This window comes from Sander lucioperca, chromosome 18 (assembly GCF_008315115.2).
Source record: "Sander lucioperca isolate FBNREF2018 chromosome 18, SLUC_FBN_1.2, whole genome shotgun sequence".
Classification (NCBI taxonomy): domain Eukaryota; kingdom Metazoa; phylum Chordata; class Actinopteri; order Perciformes; family Percidae; genus Sander; species Sander lucioperca.
This window is the reverse complement of record NC_050190.1, coordinates 15,981,993-15,998,694: the sequence shown is the minus strand read 5'-3', so window position 1 is coordinate 15,998,694 and position 16,702 is coordinate 15,981,993. Positions and strand designations below refer to the sequence as shown.

Genomic DNA, 16,702 nt, shown 5'->3' with positions numbered 1-16,702 from the left:
CATTCACTTTAGTGAGTGTAATTAGTACCGAAGCATTCACTTTATTTTAAAGTAGGGAGTAAGGCAAGGAAGCAATTTTGGGAGATTTTCTCACAAGTTGTAACTATTTATTACATTCAAATGAAGCCAAAGGTTAAGGGTTTTAATGTGTATGTTTGTTTGAAGTACGTATTTGCTTTTTTTGTAACAACTCATATTCTCAACCTCATTCCATGTCTGCATTTTCTCATGCACAAAGAGCTTTATTGCCCCTTGAGGGAAATTGTTTGCCCCGTGAGCCTTATAAAACATCTTACACATAAAAACCATACATGCATTGCCATTAAAACACATCAAGACAGCGCATTTAAAAAAAATTAAATAAAAAAAAAGGCACATGGGTAGAATGAGGCTTATCTCCAACAAGGTCAAAGGTCAAGTTCGGCTACAGAACAGACCTCCCATCGCTGCAGGAGACTAAACTTCAATATTGTTGTTACCTCCAAAGAAAAATGCTGTCAATGTGAAATAATTGATTGTTGATCATGGTCAGGTGAACATGGTGTGAAATGTTTATGTTGTACAAAATGAAATAAGCCATGGACTGAACACAATAGGCTGAAATCTTACACATATAGCATTCATATTTCATGATACGTCAGCAACGTCAGACCTGATTACTCTCTGGTGATGACTTACATGTGCGAGTTCTCTCTGCGGGTCAGTCTGCATTCCTGTGGCTCAGAGTTTCATGACGTGGCAGAGGGGGACAGTAGACTCTATCTCACTTCAAATGACCTGACAGGGCATTCTCCTCCTTGGTGCCATATTTACACCCAAACTCAGCCAGGTCTGGTTCACTCAAGCAGAACTGTTATATACCAATACGAGTAAAAACATATTAAATCCTGGAAAGTACACTAGGCCTGTAGAATAAAACTTATTTTAGCCTTTTTATGTCTTCAGGCAGCTTAATAAGTCTGCATTTTTTCTGCCAAGGTGGCAACGACAGGACACGTGGTACTGAGAAATAAATCATTTTCATTTGTTCTGCTGCCAACTGTACAAGAGTTCTTTATCAAACTTTTTTTATTCCAGTCAACACATGGAATCATATGGAGAATGGCAGGTTTGTATGACCTAAGTAGAGAAATTCTTTTATTTGTTTTCTAGTTTCCAAAGACAATATTTTCTCATTCGCATTCTGTCCAAAACTAATACAAAACGAATCACATAGTAAAAGGTACGTGCACAGAGCAAAAGAGCAGCATGCAAACAGGCAATATTACAATCACTTGTCGTCAAGAAATAAAACATTTGAAATTGCATCCAGTGCATATGAAGTGTGTACGTGCTAAACATATATCATTACGTCTAATTATATCTTAGGTCTAATTTAATCTAATTAGACTACATTAAAAAAAAAATCAGTGACTCCAAGAAATAGGCAAATTAAGCTGTAGGTGGAGCTGCTTATAGAGTGAGATAACAGTGGTGAGGACACTGTGATAGTGATTCCTGGCCTACAGCGATCACAGTTTTCACCACAGAAAAAGCAGGAGTTCATGTTGTGCAGAACATCTGAGTTGTACATTCTTGTTGCTTTTCTCGCTGTGAGGGGATAGGGATAGGGGAAATAATCATATGGTATTATGATAATCAGTACATGACACTGTGTGTATATCACTGTTAAATCATACTGGCCAGTATGTTTAGTAGTCTTGGCAAAGCAGACTTTGATTCACTGAAACTGTACTCACTGGGTTCATAGTAGTCGTAAACCAGCACCACAGAATCCTGTACGTGGGCCAATTTGTAGGCTCTGATGACTGGAAGTCTGATGCAAACCTCTGATTTGTTAAGCTGCAAATGGGACCAGAAAAGTGAATGCAGCGTGGTAAAACACAATATAGCATTTACTTATCTTATTCTTTCATATCTTGTGAATATGTAGAAGAATCATTTTTTCTTTTAATTTAAGAAGCTTAAGGTGGGAGAAGTCAGTGAGAAGTGCAAAAAATGAAGAAAAACTCACAGAAGCAAATATTGTATACTTTGGTTTGCCAGCTTGGCCTAGCTCGACCTACTGTATAAGATAACCACTGTGATGACATCACATACTGATACAGATATCCTGTAGCTAGACTGCCCTTGTCAGTTAGCAACAAGGGTACTAGGGTACTACAATCGCCCTCATGTTGTCTTTGCGGGCTCTTATGGCAGCTACCACCACTGTGGACACAGAGGTCATGTTCTCAGTGTTTTTTTTTCTAGGAGTGTGAGGGTTTTAATGACCCGAGGAGGAGTTGGCATTCGAAAATGACACATAATGGGTTTTGATGGCTAATTCTGATACTTCTAGATTACATTTAAACAGCTTATAAAATAAAATGTATTTAGTAATTCAGAATTATATTCTTGGCAGACATCATTTAAACCATCATGTTGGGAAATAAAATGTATGAGAGAAGAAAAACAAAGCATAAATGATCAATTGAATGAATAATATAAAGGTTTTAAAAAATCTGATTTGGGCTCGTCAAAAATGTCTTCAGCCCTGTTTCTTGGGCTCCACCCAATACGATTGTTCTAGTTCTGGTTTGACAAAATAAAACTACAATGTAGCCCAACTTAACTTTTCATGCCTGGCCATGAAATGACGATATGATGAAACACTTACTGAATCTAGGTAGAGGATGACTTTCTCGGGAAGTATCTCCACCTTTCTGATAAGATCTGTTAGGGCAGCAGCTCCAGGAGAGAGACTAAAACCACTGAGCATGCCTACATCCAATATAACCATGCCCGTATGAGATACCATCTGATTGTTCTTTAATCTAGAGAGGGCAAAAGCAAGATGAATATGTTTTTAGTCCCCTGTTTTGCAGGATACTTAACATGCATGACAACATAATCAAGGTAAGAAAACTTAATTAACTTGACATATAGGTCTATATGTTGTACTTACCCCGTGCATATGGATAACAGCATGTGACTGCTGTCTCTTTCCTCAGTAACATTTAAGTCTAAGTAAAAAGCCTCCTCGTCTTGCTGGAGGTTCTGTGAAAAAGCTTTGCTTTCCAGGTTGTAAAAGATATTCATCTGGATGGATTCATGCAGTAAAAGCTTAGATTAAGTGGTGAAGAGCTAAAGTTTACTGTACTGCCTGATAGCACAGCAAGAGATTTATACGAGACTGTAATGCAGATGAATAAATGTAAATGCATCAAGGTCACACAAGCAGTATCTGTTACAGAAATCTCTCCATTCGATAAAGCAAAAATGAAATAACGATTGAATCTCTGTCTTTGTTTCAACATTAAAGTATTGAATCACAGAAGATTAAAAACAGGATATGTGAAGGAGGGGAGTTTGGAAAAGACGACAACAGGTTGTAATATTGAACGTAGTGAAAAGATTAACCTTTCACTAAAGTCCTCCTCGGAGTGATATTATCTGGAGACGCCAAACGCAGACAGGACTTCAATCTGCAGTATTTGTTCCAGATGTTAATTGGGATACATTATCATGCTACATTTCCATTTCGCTGCTTTGGTTGAGCGTTTACAATGCAGTATATTGTGCTGGGTGAAGCTATCATGCACAGCTGCTGCATTCAATTTATTCTGGTCATGCTCCAGTTGTTAAACCATTTTTTTTTTTTATGTTGACTTAAATATGTTGGAGGTATGAAAGCATTTCTGCTTTGTGGGAGGAGGTTTGGAGTCGGGGTGTTATATTTTCCTTAAACATAGATAGGTTTAGCAGAATTCATGTGAAAGCTGCAAACTGTAATATAATCTGTAGTTTACAGTTTATACATGTAATGGAATTAATGCACAGCAGTGCAGCACAGACACACAAAAAATAGGAACAGTGTATAGCTGTACCTGGAATAATGCAAATCCTCTTCCTTCCATGTATATATTTAGGTTTAGATCTTTGTCAGCATTAATCTAAGAAATAAAGTAAAAGGTAAGAAAACAAAGAAGGTCCAGGATGAAAATACTCAGTAGAGACACGTGGTCTCTACTGAGAGACACATATCCCAATACATCAGGCATGCGACAAGCGTGGGATTCCACCCAGGTCTATTACCTTTTGGCTCTGATACGTCAGATAGTTGGTGGAGTCAATGTGAAATAGTGACACAAACGAAGACCCTGGGGCAGATATGTTGAGCCTGAGGTCGATGGCATTGGAACCACTGAAGGCAGAGAAACAAGCCAGAGCCTGGAGGGCCACTACTGTGTCCTAAGGAAGAAACAGGGTAACAGGTCAAAATACCTGCATCTGGATTGCAGAATTGTGGGATATTTTTGTGGCTTTTGTCACAATCAATTTTGTGCTTGTTTTAAATGTACTTTGAACAAACAGGTCTTATTGTACTTCCAGCTTAGGACTGGGTATCGATCAAAAATGTTCGATACTAGAATCGGTACCAATACCGTGACTTTGATACCGGTTCCTGAACGATACTTTTTTTATACTAATTTTATAAAATCTATTTTAACAAAAAGACATTTCAACATTACGGCGCAAATATTTTTATTTATGTTTCAGCTCCTACTACATGAGCCGTCTCTGTGTAATGTAGAGGTTTTCCTGCGTGTCTCTACGACGTGTAACGTTAGACAGCCAATCACAATAATTTTTCTTCTTCTTGTTGTTAGAAGCATGCTGCATGCTGATTGGCTCACTGACGTGGTTTGGTATTGAATGACGAGGCATTTTTTAATACTCGATACTAAGGAGGCAATTCGGTCAGTGCCTAAAAAGTATTAAATTCGGTACCCAGCCCTATTCCAGCTGCATAGTTAAATATTAGTTTCTGGAGCAACAAAAGCAGGTGCACCTGTGTCGTTCCAAAGCCTCCTAGATGGTTTCTCTGCTTGCTTAACCATTTTAAGAGAGCAATGCCCTCCACCAAGCTGCCACGCCTATAAAGAGCCAGCAGCACGTAGGAGGCCATTTCGATCTGCGCTGAGCGCGGCTGCCCGTCATGTGAATCCAGGCCAGCTGAGGATGTCCACATCATGACTTCATCTTTGGAACAAAATGACAGACAGTGTAATCAATATAAGCGTGTACACATACTGTTATTTTGCTGCACAATTAAAAACATTTATTCACACACGAAGTGCTGAAACATTGTTGTTTCTTGTTGCTGCTCTTGTTCTTCTTCTGGAAGAATCTGATAATAGGAACTTTAAATTCTCAAATTTTGTAGATATAATAGGGTTGAAATCCCACCTACTACACAAGCAAAAAAGTTCAAGCACTTGAACAGATGGTGGCACAATACAGTAACTACCTACAAATTGCCCAAAGATACAGAGCCCTGATGGTGACATAGGAGCCACTTAGTAATTTTTTGCTACTTCTGTACGGAGGTGTGTGTGGATGCAGAGATGGAGCCAGGAATGGTAGGATTGTGACATGAATTGCTTCACTGAAACAGATTTTATCCCAAACTTCAGCATGTTAAGGGCTACTTTTAACTACATCTATCAGCGCCTCTCCACAACACTCATATGAATGTGGCCCAAAATCAGAATAGAAAAAATCAGATTCCATGTGATTTGTTTGCAAACAGAGCAAAAGAAAAACTGATTTGAGCCACTTTTTCCTGCAGTCTGAATGTAGCCAGGGGTAGCTTCAGCAACATGTTTTACATTAAGTCCTGTAGTTCTTTAATCATTGCTGGTGGTCAACATTTGCAAACTCTCTCTGACTTCTAGTCATCCCAAATGTGGCATGCAGCATCCATTTACATTGGTTATCAAAAGGAACACTTGTTAAGGCCAATTAATATTGAGTTGTGGCATATATATATATATATATATATATATTATTTATATATATACAGTGTAATCCAAAGTTTGTTTTTTTCACCATTTAACATCACATATTTATAACTCCAAAATAGTTTTCTTAGTCCAACATCTAATAAGTCAAAATGGAAGAAAACACATCCAGGAGTGGCAGTTTTATAGTATAGGACGTAATGCACCTGTCTGTGGTATCAACCATAAACAACAAGACAAAGAAGGCATTAAAGTAGATATGTGACTTTTGCACTTTCCTGAACATAAAACAAACTTTACTAAATTACCTCTGTAGTCAGCTCTCCTGCTGAGCTCAGTCAGGGCAGCGCCAGCCACAGGACTATTGACCAGAGCTAAAGCATAGGCCACCAGACACAGGCTGTAGTTACTGACCACTCCACTGGTCACTTTGTTCTCCAGGTACTTCTGGGCCAGGGACACATTCCCTGGGTACATATCCTTCACAGAGAGGAACCAGGCAAAATATCATGACTGTCAACTGACTTTTTTCCCTCATAAACTTACACAAGCTCCCCTAACTCACCACGTAGCTCTCCTCTAGCAGTGCTATCAGTGCATAGGCAGTGAGTGCCACTGGATCATTATCCAGTCCTCCCTGCATCTCTGTGTGGATCAAAGGGCCCACCTCACTGAACTCTCCCTGGGGCCCCTGGTGTTTCAAGAGCCAAGTCATGGCCCTGGTCAGGACACTCTGGTCTACCTGCATGTAGTGCTGAGCCTGGAGGAAGCACCTCAGCACGAAGGCCGTCAACCTGGGACCACAGAAAGGAGAAAAAGCATAAAAGGAAAAGAAAGCACTTTTAACTAGGGATAGACCAATTATTGGCTCTGTACGTTTTTGGCAGTTTGCAGATGATCAGTATCTGCGTTTTATTTGCCTGATAACCGATAAAGTTAATTAATTAAAAGTCTGACTTAATGTCCCGCCTACAACACTATCTAACTATCTTTTACTGTGTATTATGTTGAAAGTTTCTAATTTTATTAAATAATTGCTTAATGCATTTAAACAAAGTTTTGTGTGTAACATTCCAAAATCAAATTTTGACTTAAAGATTTTCATTAACTACTAATAATCCGTATCAGCCTTGAAAAAACAGTATCGGTCAACCCCTACTTTTAACCCTCTAAACTAATAAATGTACTCAATTTATTACTACTGACTCTTGCAAAAATGCCTGCAACAAGTGTACCATTACTATTACACTGGACCTACCATGTGCTACCAGAGGGGTCGCCGGCTCCAAAAGCACTGAATGATCCATCATCTTGTTGGTAGGACAGTTGTCTCTGATATCCTTACAGCAGAAAATAGAGCAAGTTTGCAACTTAATCCAATAAAGCATCTTTAAAAGAAAATAAAAAAACTATTACATCTACATGGAGAAGGTTATTTCATGTGCTCACATGAAATAACCTTCTCCATACATTTACTGTAAGTCAGTGACATGTAAAGACTGCTTACCTTCCATTATTTTGCCCAGAGCCCTGCTCCTGATCTCCTTATTGTCCTGGATTGACTTGTCCAGGTACTGGAGAACATAAATACTTGGAGCAAAGTGGATCATGTTCTGCTCCCCACAACCAAGAGGCATCTGAACAAGAGAATCCAAGTTGCTGATGGACAAGGCCAAGATATCACCTGTGTAAAGCAAAACAGAAGAGTAGGAGGAGGGATTTAACTGTTGCACGACATGTTCTTGAATAGGTTTCAGACTGTACAGATCTAAAGGGGGAAGGAAAGTGTATACAACTGTGAATATTTATAACTTTTGCCACCTTTCCCATGCTACTATTAGGTATCTTAAAGTAACACTGTATGGAAGAATGGAGAAGAAACTATAGAACACCATCACAGGCCGAAAACCACACTAGAGACAAAAACTCCATCCTGCACATTTGCTTGTTGTTTAATAAAGCTCACTATCACAACAAGTACAAACCACAAATTTGGCTGCAACTGAGGAAAATACTTAGGCTTGCCTTTCTACCATGACAAATGCCCAACATCCCTCAACCTGAATGGAGCCAATCCAAACAGCTGTTCAGAATCTGCGAGCCATAAACATTCCTGTTTGATGTCCATCGTTTCCATTTTTTTTTTTTAATTCAGTACCTAATTGTTTTCAGGACATATACTCAAGCTCATAATCATAACACCAAGGAAAATGCAGGCACAAATTACACATGCCTAATTGACTAAAAGCATGAAGGGCACTTAGATGGAACTGCCACTGGCACAATGGGGAGGACAAATTTATAGACATACCAACCAATGCCACATGGGCACTCTGGCTGCCTGGTACCACATCTGGTGGAAAGGAGAATGAGACGGATCTGGAACTGTTGTGTATCACTGGTGCCATCTCCAGGAACAGAGTCTCTGAGAAGGATTTTTCAACTCCCTCAGGCTTCAGGAACATGGAAGTAATTCACTGTTATCATAGGATTAACCATATGCCACGTAGCATTTCTACACTTTTTCTTCCCTGGGACATCACATGCATATGGATAATATTATCCAGTGTTTCCATCATACCATACCTTCACAAGCACTCTCCAAACAAGGCCGTCTAAGGCCTCCGCAGATACGGCATCCACAGATATTTCAATCTCGCCCAGAGTCACAGGCCTTATAGGGAAGAGCGCGGAAGCAGACACATGACTCCCTAAGGTGAGTTTTTGGGCATTTACCACCGAGACATCCTCTTTGCCTGCCAAAACAAACTCAAAGGCCTCACTGTGTGCTAGCACCACAAAGACCTGTGGAGAGAAACATCCTTTAAAACAAAGAATTTAACATTTTCTTTGTGCCATAAATGACAGTGACAGATTATTGAAAGATTTTAAAAAATCATCAGTTGGGGAGTTTGTTGGAGGTGTATCTAAAGAGAAAAGTGATCATTTACATGTCAGATGATTTACCAGTCCTATTTTAGCTGAAATAATCCACAAATGTAGTCCTTCATACCTCTATGTCATGCTCTAAATGGTTGATGATGTTCACTTCCAGCACTATTTCCTCCCCTCTGATGAGGTATGATGGGACATCCAGAGATATGGAAAAATCTTTGGACACGGTTAACTGTGAATAAGACAACCTAAATTAATTCAAAAGCAACACTGGCTAACATTGTTGGCAGTGGATATTAAAAGTTAGGGAGCAGGATTAAGCTATAATTCTTAATGGCACAACGTTTTTGGTTTGTTTGTTTACAAGACAGCAGAGGTGTGGACTCGAGTCATGTGACTTGGACTCGAGTCAGACTCGAGTCATGAATTTGATGACTTCAGACTCGACTCGACAAAATGTACAAAGACTTGCAACTCGACTTGGACTTTAACATCAATGACTCGTGACTTCACTTGGACTTGCGCCTTTTGACTCGAGAAGACTTGCTACTTCCCATGAAAACTGGGGAAGAAAATGTTCACACGGCCGCGCCGCTCTGTTTATCTGCATCTGTGAAAAAAATGTGCACCACCTGTATGCATGCAGAGAGCACGTGCGCTGCCTGCACGACATCCAATCACTGTAGTCCCACGTTGTTTTGAATCGACAGCATCTAAGCAGGCACATTGCAAGACAACCAATGAAGCAAAAGCAACAACGCACCAGTTGGCAAAATGATGCCGAAGATAGTTTCGTTTGGCTATAAAAATTATGAGGTAGTCGACAAAAAAAGAGTTGCAATTTGCAAAACATGCAGGCCCTTATTTGATTAATGTCATTGTATAAAAAGAGGTTTAAATAAATACAAATCTTACAGACATACATGATTTGTATAAATTTTATTTCTGTGGTAAGAGGACTTGAAATGACTCGAAACTAAAATGGTAGGACTTTGGACTCGACTTGAGACTTGTTGGCTTTGACTTGTGACTCGACTCGGGACTTGCCTCATCTTTGACTCGACTTGACTCGGGACTCGAGGGCAAAGACTTGAGACTTACTTGTGACTTGCATAACAATGACTTTGTCCCACCTCTGCAAGACAGTATAGAAAGTGGGAAAAAACACTTCAAGCTTCAGTGTTTCTGTGTGACACCAAGGGGAAGGACTTAAACTCAAATGTAAAAATCACTTCCCATGTCTCATTTTCTGTACAGACAAAGGAGCACAACCTTTTATTTGCAAGAGGAAATAAGAAAAGCTGCGGGAAATATAACCCCTAAATTTGAGAAGCATCACTGATATACAGCATAGAGGCACGTAGATAATATTTAGTTACCTTTTGTGGCACAGGAGTGAAGCCCAAACCCAGGGTGTCTGACATCACCAGTGCAACAGCTCTCAAAGACATAATGCCATCTGGCACTGTTATATTCTCACTTGTCCATGTTCCACTGATGGAAACGACGGAAAAAAAGTATAACACAGAATTTATTTTGCAAGGTTTCATCCTAAATATGGGTATGCAGTGAAGTGTGCCTATATATTTGACAACACCCATCATTCATTTAAATCACCTGCCCATTCTAGCACCTTTCAGCACTGACCTAACATTAGTGTCTAACCACAGCAGGGATTCAGTGGCATCCATCCAATGGCTCCAGTACTTCTCAACCATTAGGACATCTCCTTCTGAAAACCCAAAAGAAGAGAGAGAAGAGATCAGAGGAAGCTCAGAGTGTGCAAATATCTGAAGAATGAAGATTAAATCCAGTAGCATTGAAATCTTGGGACCAATCCAATATGCTACATGGCCACAAGAGGGGGCTCAAAATAGAAAGACGATACTATATTAAAAAGGTTCACATTGATTCAGTGTCATTTATTATCATACCATTTTTAGGTCCATCAGGTTTCTTATATAGTCTGGCATTGGTCAGCATCCAAATATTACATTCCTGTGGTGTGAGAGACACGAAGAAGGTGATAATAAAATTACAGCTATAAACATTATTTTGGATGGAAACCAGCATGAGAGGTCCACTGTCAGATCATGCATTATAGTGTAACAGCCAGTTAAATATAGGCCAGCAAGTGATGTAAAAACCCGAGCCCGAGATGGTCTATTCTGTCAGGCATAATACATGGTGCCAGTGCTTTGGAGATGAGAGAGATCATCTTATGACAGCCCACTGTGGTGAACCTTTGTTTCCTCCATCTTGCATGCATCAATAACCCTCAAGTCATGCGGCCAACGCACTAGAGTTACCAGCTCTTAGAAATGGCAGAGTCATCTCCTCACAAAGCTGACAGATGGGTTACATCCAGACTAACTGGTTGAATGCCCATACAGTATCTAAGTGGGGTAAGTATGTCCAGGAGGTTTTTATAACAGATTAGGAGACTGGGAAGACTGGTGCTTTGCAACTAAACTATGAAATGGACAAAAGAGAAATGAGGCAAATCTGACAGTATCTAAACAGATGACATTCTGAAGGAGGTTCACAAGAGTTTAAATTTCAGAGAGGATATGTTGCTCTTTTTTCTAAAGAAATACAATTTTATACCCTTAGGCTTTGGCAAAAGGGTTGTCATACCTGCTCCGGTTTTAGGTCGAGGTCAGCCTGCGGGGCTTCATCATGCGCCCCCATTACCACAATTCCTACCTGGGATCTCGGATCAAAAGCAGTCACAGCGAGCGAGCCCTGCTCACCTGGCTGGGCTTTGTCAGTGCTCCAGCTTAGAGATACCTGAGGAAAGCAAACACACACAAACAATCATAGGCATGTCCGGGAGAATCAAGCACCTATTAGAATTATATGATAGAATGCATTGAAAGAAAGTACATAGTCGTGTTGGTTAATGGGTATGTGCGCTGTGTCGCTGGTGACCTCTCCGTCAGGGAGGATGCAGTAGACAGTGACACAGGCCTCAGGGGACCAGGACACTGTTGGAGTCAGAGAAAAAGAGGAGGAAGTCTTTGTCCCAGCGGCCACCACTTGACCTCTAGAGCTCACCTGGAAGTACAACAGTAAAAGTATTTGTAAGTTGAATTTATTCACACACCTGTTCAACCATTTCATTTAAAGAACTAAGCACAGGATGCTCCATGTGTTTTTATAATGATCTTTACATTCTGTGTAGCATATTTTAGCATAGTAATACCAAATGAAAACATCATCTCACAACATTGGAAAATGTTGCTGGCTCCACAGTGATTGAAGTCCAAACTGTGTCAGGGTGTATAGAACACAACACACATCCACTGTACAAATTGTGAATTTGGTTGGAAGAATGGAATTAGTTTTTTCATCACATCACAAATAATCCATACTCAACAGCAGTGCTGGAGGTTGTGTGGACACATACTGTACATGCTAATCATTCCCACATGTTGTGAGAATATTAACATATATTTAGAGAATATATGTTTAACCCTATGACACATTTTAGATTACTTGACTCCTCAAGACAGAATAAAGGATGTTGTGTCTTGGATTGATAAGACAGGAAGTAGTAGGGCGTGGTATCGGTACTCAATACCTTTTAAGGTATCAACCTGAATAACCCTGGGCCACGTTCAGCCCCTTTAAAACGTAGCAACACGTTTTTTTTAAACTGAAACGGGGGTGCGTTGAACACCCTGTTGTGCAAGCGCTGTGCCTTTTTATTACCACAAGTTTACAGACACGTCTCTGCTGATTGGGTATCACCTGTGACACAGCCAATAAACAACAACACAGCCGCTGCACAGCGTTTCACACAATTCCGAGGAAACCGTAGCAAAATGGTGCGCACCGTTGTGAGATTGAACGTGCCCCAGTTGTATCAAAACTTCTCCAGTCAAACGATACCTGCATTCGACCCTTTTGTATCTAGAAAAAAGACTATTTGTATGATCTTTCTCACAGCCATTCACCGTAAATATTCTTAGATTTAATGAAGTGTGATTGGCTCACTACCACAGCAACTATAATCCATACAGTCTGTGGTGTGGTAAAGTCGTGTGCGGTGTATTTGACGGAATTGCAGTTCAGTGTGCCAAGATGCTTCCATTCACATGATGGGTATCGAATGAAGTAGGAGAAAAAAGGTATCAAATGAAGTTCACCATTGGTAGCGGTATCACTTTAAGGGTACTGATATTGTAATTTTAAACGATACCCAGCCCTAGGAAGTAGTATTGAGAAACCCCCTGTATCTCTGTAAAATTCTACTGGTTGCCCACAACACAGCAATAACTAAAAACTGGTATAAAATGGATGGAGCTAGTAAGGGATATATACAGTATGGGATGGACAAACTGATGTTTTCCTGAGGAATAAGGAGGAGACTTTTCCTAGAAAATGGGAGAAATGGATCACCTTCACTGCAATCAATGAGCACACTAAGTTATACAAGTTCTGCACTCTTCATGTAGACATGCAATTCATTGTCATGTCATTATTGCAGAAAAGAAAAAAATGGCAGGTAATGATATTTCCATATTAATTGGAATGCATCATTTGATATATGTGACCAAACATACCACAAAGTGAAGCGTAGTTGGTTGAAAGGTGCTCTGCACATCTAGCTGAAGAGGCAATCCAATCTAAGAAGTGAATCATGTTATGTGAATTACGTCTTGCATAATAAACCACATAGATTTAGCATGTTTGCTGTATTATTCCTTTTTTTAATATACCGCAATATTACTAAATATATGTTTAGAGATACCTTTGCAGGTAAGGTGTCGACTGGGGAAATCTGAATATATGAGCCACTAGGAGAGGAGTGGTTGTTGTAGACAGTCAGAGTCTCCTCACTTGATTGGAATCTTGCCTGAATATAAACACAAGATACAGAAAATATCAACAGAAATCATTTGGGCTACATTTATTTCTCTCAAAAATAGTAACTAAATCTGTTTTAGAATCTTACACTCTACCTAAGTTTACAGGTCATGGGGTCATTTTCTAACATGTGTAATCCTTCTGTACGGAAACTCCTCATCTTACATACAACAAAACCGCTGAACACTGCTTCTCCTGGAGGACCAACATTCCAGGTAGCCTACTGTAAATAATCAAAATACTCACCCGAATAAAAAGCAGCCCTACGTGATCCTGTAATTCAAACTGAATGTGGATGTTCCCGTCCTGAGGCACAGGAAGTGTCAGAGTTGTAGGTTCAGAATTTGTCGTGGATGATCTCTGAGTGACTTCAATCACAGCGGAGTGCATTTGATCCTGTGAGCTGAGTGGCTTTCTGTCATATCTAGAGATCCTTAACTGTGGAGTAGAAGCAGAGACGGTAGTCAGCTCATGGAAATAACAGTATAAAATAGATGTGGAATAAACAGAATAGCAATAATTCACTCACTTTTGTAGAGAAGTGTAAAGATGGCTTTAGTGTGGGTGGGAAATCATGGAACGTGAGCTGGAATGTGTTTGTCATGAGGTGGACTTCTACCGTTTTGTTCACTCTAAATCCTTGGGGGACAAGAAATTATTTAACAGAATGGCTTGAAGATGCAACTGAGATGCTTAAAAAAACAGTTTCACAATATATCCCACCTGTGGAGTTGTCAGTAACACAGGCAGTAATGTGTACAAGCCTGCTATTTCCTTGAAGCCGATCTAGGCTGAAGAAAATTTGTGTTGACCCATAGATCTGAAAACAATGGTCAAAAGTCAACCCATGGTGTGACAGGTACTTTAATTTTAAATGCTGGCTATAAGCACAGAGAGTCTACTTGTAGTGTCAATTCTTTCATAAAGGTACAGGGGCAATAAAACCTCACCTCTTTAGTTTGTGTTAGCATGAATCGAGAGGATGTATTGTGCCTAACAAACGCCACAGTGACAGCTAGTGTACCCTGTACAGGTTTTCCATTAGGGTAACTAGATGGAGATGGGGGAAAAAAGTATGTATACTCGCTTAACATATGTGTAAATGTGATTTTATTGATTTGCATGAGAAAATCTCAAAACTCACAGAGCTCTCACTGATCCTGAGATGTCATCTCCAATGAGGACCTGTGAAGGTGTCTTGAACAGCACTTCAAAGTGAGGATGGTCTGCAACAGCAGTCAGCAAAATGATGGGATTTAAATTAAGTGTGTAAGTAAGTTTACATACAAACAAGACTAAGAGTTTACAGCCATGCTAGCAGCTCTCTGAGGCTGTACATATGGGTTGTACTTAGGAACAGCAGTGTTTTAAGCTAAATGCTAACATCAGCATGCTAACATGCTCACAATGACAATGCTAACATGTTGATGTTTAGAGGATGTTTCATCATCTTAGTTCAGCATGGTAGCATGGTAACATTTGCTGATTAGCACAAAACAAAGTACAGCTAAGGCTGATGGGAATGTCTTTAGTTGTGCAGGTATTTGGTTATAAACCAAAGTATTGAACAAATAAGAATGTTAAACTGATGGCTAAAAACTATCATTGCAATAAACTTGATAGATCTATTACCGTAATGCTCAACAATGAATGCTCTCGCATCAATCACACCCTGTAGGGAAGAGGATGGGAGGTAAAATGTTTTATTCAATTAAAACAGCAGTCTTTATAATAACAATAATAATAATAATAATAATAATAATAATAAATTGAATTTATATAGCGCTTTTCAAAGACTCAAAGTCGCTTAAAACTTTATAACAGCATGCTACACAAAGGTAAAGCATGCTACACAAAGGTAAAGACATTTCTACATTTCAACCCTACATTCACTGCAGTTGTGATGGCCCACTGTCCAAGAGGAGGCGTCTGGGATAAATTGAATTCCTGCAGCACAATCCCCAGATTCCCTGTGGACTCCCACCTGTGGACAACATTCCCACTGGGATCCTGTGCGTGACAAAAAGAATGTCAGTCAAACTTCCCACCACCACACAATACCTGGCTAAAATCAATTCAACTCCTCTGGCTTTGTTCTTTCGCACAGGAGACAGAGACCTACCTGTATAGAGATATCCACTCTGCCTTTGTATGGATGGTTATCTAACTGTACAGACACAATTCTGGCTTTGACGGTGTCGCCTGGTTGGTAGCGTGATCTGTTGGTTTGAATGAAGATGGAGACATTCCTGGGGCTGAAGCTGAGTGTAGTGGTGTTGGTGAAAATGAGACTGTCCTCTCTGTAGCCCTTCACCGTCAAGTTTAAGTGGGAATTCTGGGTTGTATATTCACGAATCTGGAGCGATAGTATTAGCATTTTCAGAAACATATACAGTACAGTACATGTGATATCAGTCTGGCCATTTAATCATTTCAAAGTAATATGTTCTCGTGTGAGAACCAAATTCATACTCACAGGAGGGAGTGTGAGGACCTTGGTCAAACCTTAAAAAACAAAATTATACTTTAGCCCTCTAAAAAGTAAAAACATAACTATGCAAATCAACCTTAAACAACTGCAGTGTCACCTCCTTGGAAGTCCTCTGTTTGGGCTATTTTGGTGTTGCCATATGCCACCTCAGCCATTACCCTGCCAGGGAAGTCAGCAAGGACGGTGACAGCCAGCAGAGTGGGTGTCCCAGCATGCAACACCTCTGGACCTGAGATCAGAAACAATGTCCTAGTAGAAAGTGGAAAAATGGCTTGTTATTGATTGGTGAAACAAGTTGGAGCATGAGATAAAAAAAATTAATTAATATTAATATAGAAATGTAGGTATTTATGATTGTATTAACAAACCACGTCTCTTACCTGGAGGAGTCCTGAGTCAAACCAGGCACAGCAGAACACACAACTCCCACACACACAACCAGAGTCCAGATCCCATCCATGCTTCTGGTCCAAGCTTCGCCAAATGTTCAACCTCTGGCTCAGACACCAAACTGGCAGCGACGGCTTTGTGGTGACCTAGACCTGCGTGTTATGAAACCCCACCTCCTGTCCGTCCACCAACGCCCAATTGGGCCGTACTCACATGCTCATACACACCGTCACACACACCAGGATGCATACACATATTATCACACATA

General features: G+C 40.0%; 1 protein-coding gene across 1 annotated transcript; it reads right to left on the bottom strand.

Moving 5' to 3' along the window:
• Window positions 1–363: 363 nt before the first annotated feature.
• On the bottom strand, window positions 364–16,601 carry LOC116042522 (CD109 antigen-like). The gene is made up of 32 exons (XM_031288708.2): window positions 16,425–16,601; window positions 16,142–16,293; window positions 16,030–16,058; window positions 15,676–15,909; window positions 15,441–15,563; window positions 15,186–15,225; window positions 14,698–14,779; window positions 14,504–14,603; window positions 14,277–14,373; window positions 14,083–14,192; window positions 13,800–13,991; window positions 13,438–13,542; window positions 13,250–13,312; window positions 11,568–11,738; window positions 11,319–11,471; window positions 10,616–10,679; window positions 10,329–10,413; window positions 10,061–10,175; window positions 8,800–8,913; window positions 8,373–8,591; window positions 8,098–8,239; window positions 7,294–7,470; window positions 7,045–7,126; window positions 6,352–6,580; window positions 6,095–6,266; window positions 4,835–5,025; window positions 4,078–4,233; window positions 3,870–3,935; window positions 2,948–3,081; window positions 2,660–2,816; window positions 1,740–1,842; window positions 364–1,590 (listed from the first exon to the last, which is right to left on the bottom strand). The coding sequence occupies exons 1-32, from the start codon at window positions 16,502–16,504 to the stop codon at window positions 1,385–1,387; spliced, it is 4,143 nt and encodes a 1,380-aa protein (XP_031144568.2). The 5' UTR covers window positions 16,505–16,601; the 3' UTR covers window positions 364–1,384.
• Window positions 16,602–16,702: the final 101 nt, after the last annotated feature.

Bases quoted from the DNA above. Each gene is read 5' to 3' on its own strand.
- LOC116042522 (XM_031288708.2), bottom strand. From the start codon at position 16,504: ATGGATGGGATCTGGACTCTGGTTGTGTGTGTGGGAGTTGTGTGTTCT. The intron at 14,604-14,697 runs GTGAGTTTTGAG...ATCTCCATCTAG, and splicing joins TCAGGATCAGTGAGAGCTCT to TTACCCTAATGGAAAACCTG. The intron at 7,471-8,097 runs GTATGTCTATAA...TGCTTTACACAG, and splicing joins TGCCCATGTGGCATTGGTTG to GTGATATCTTGGCCTTGTCC.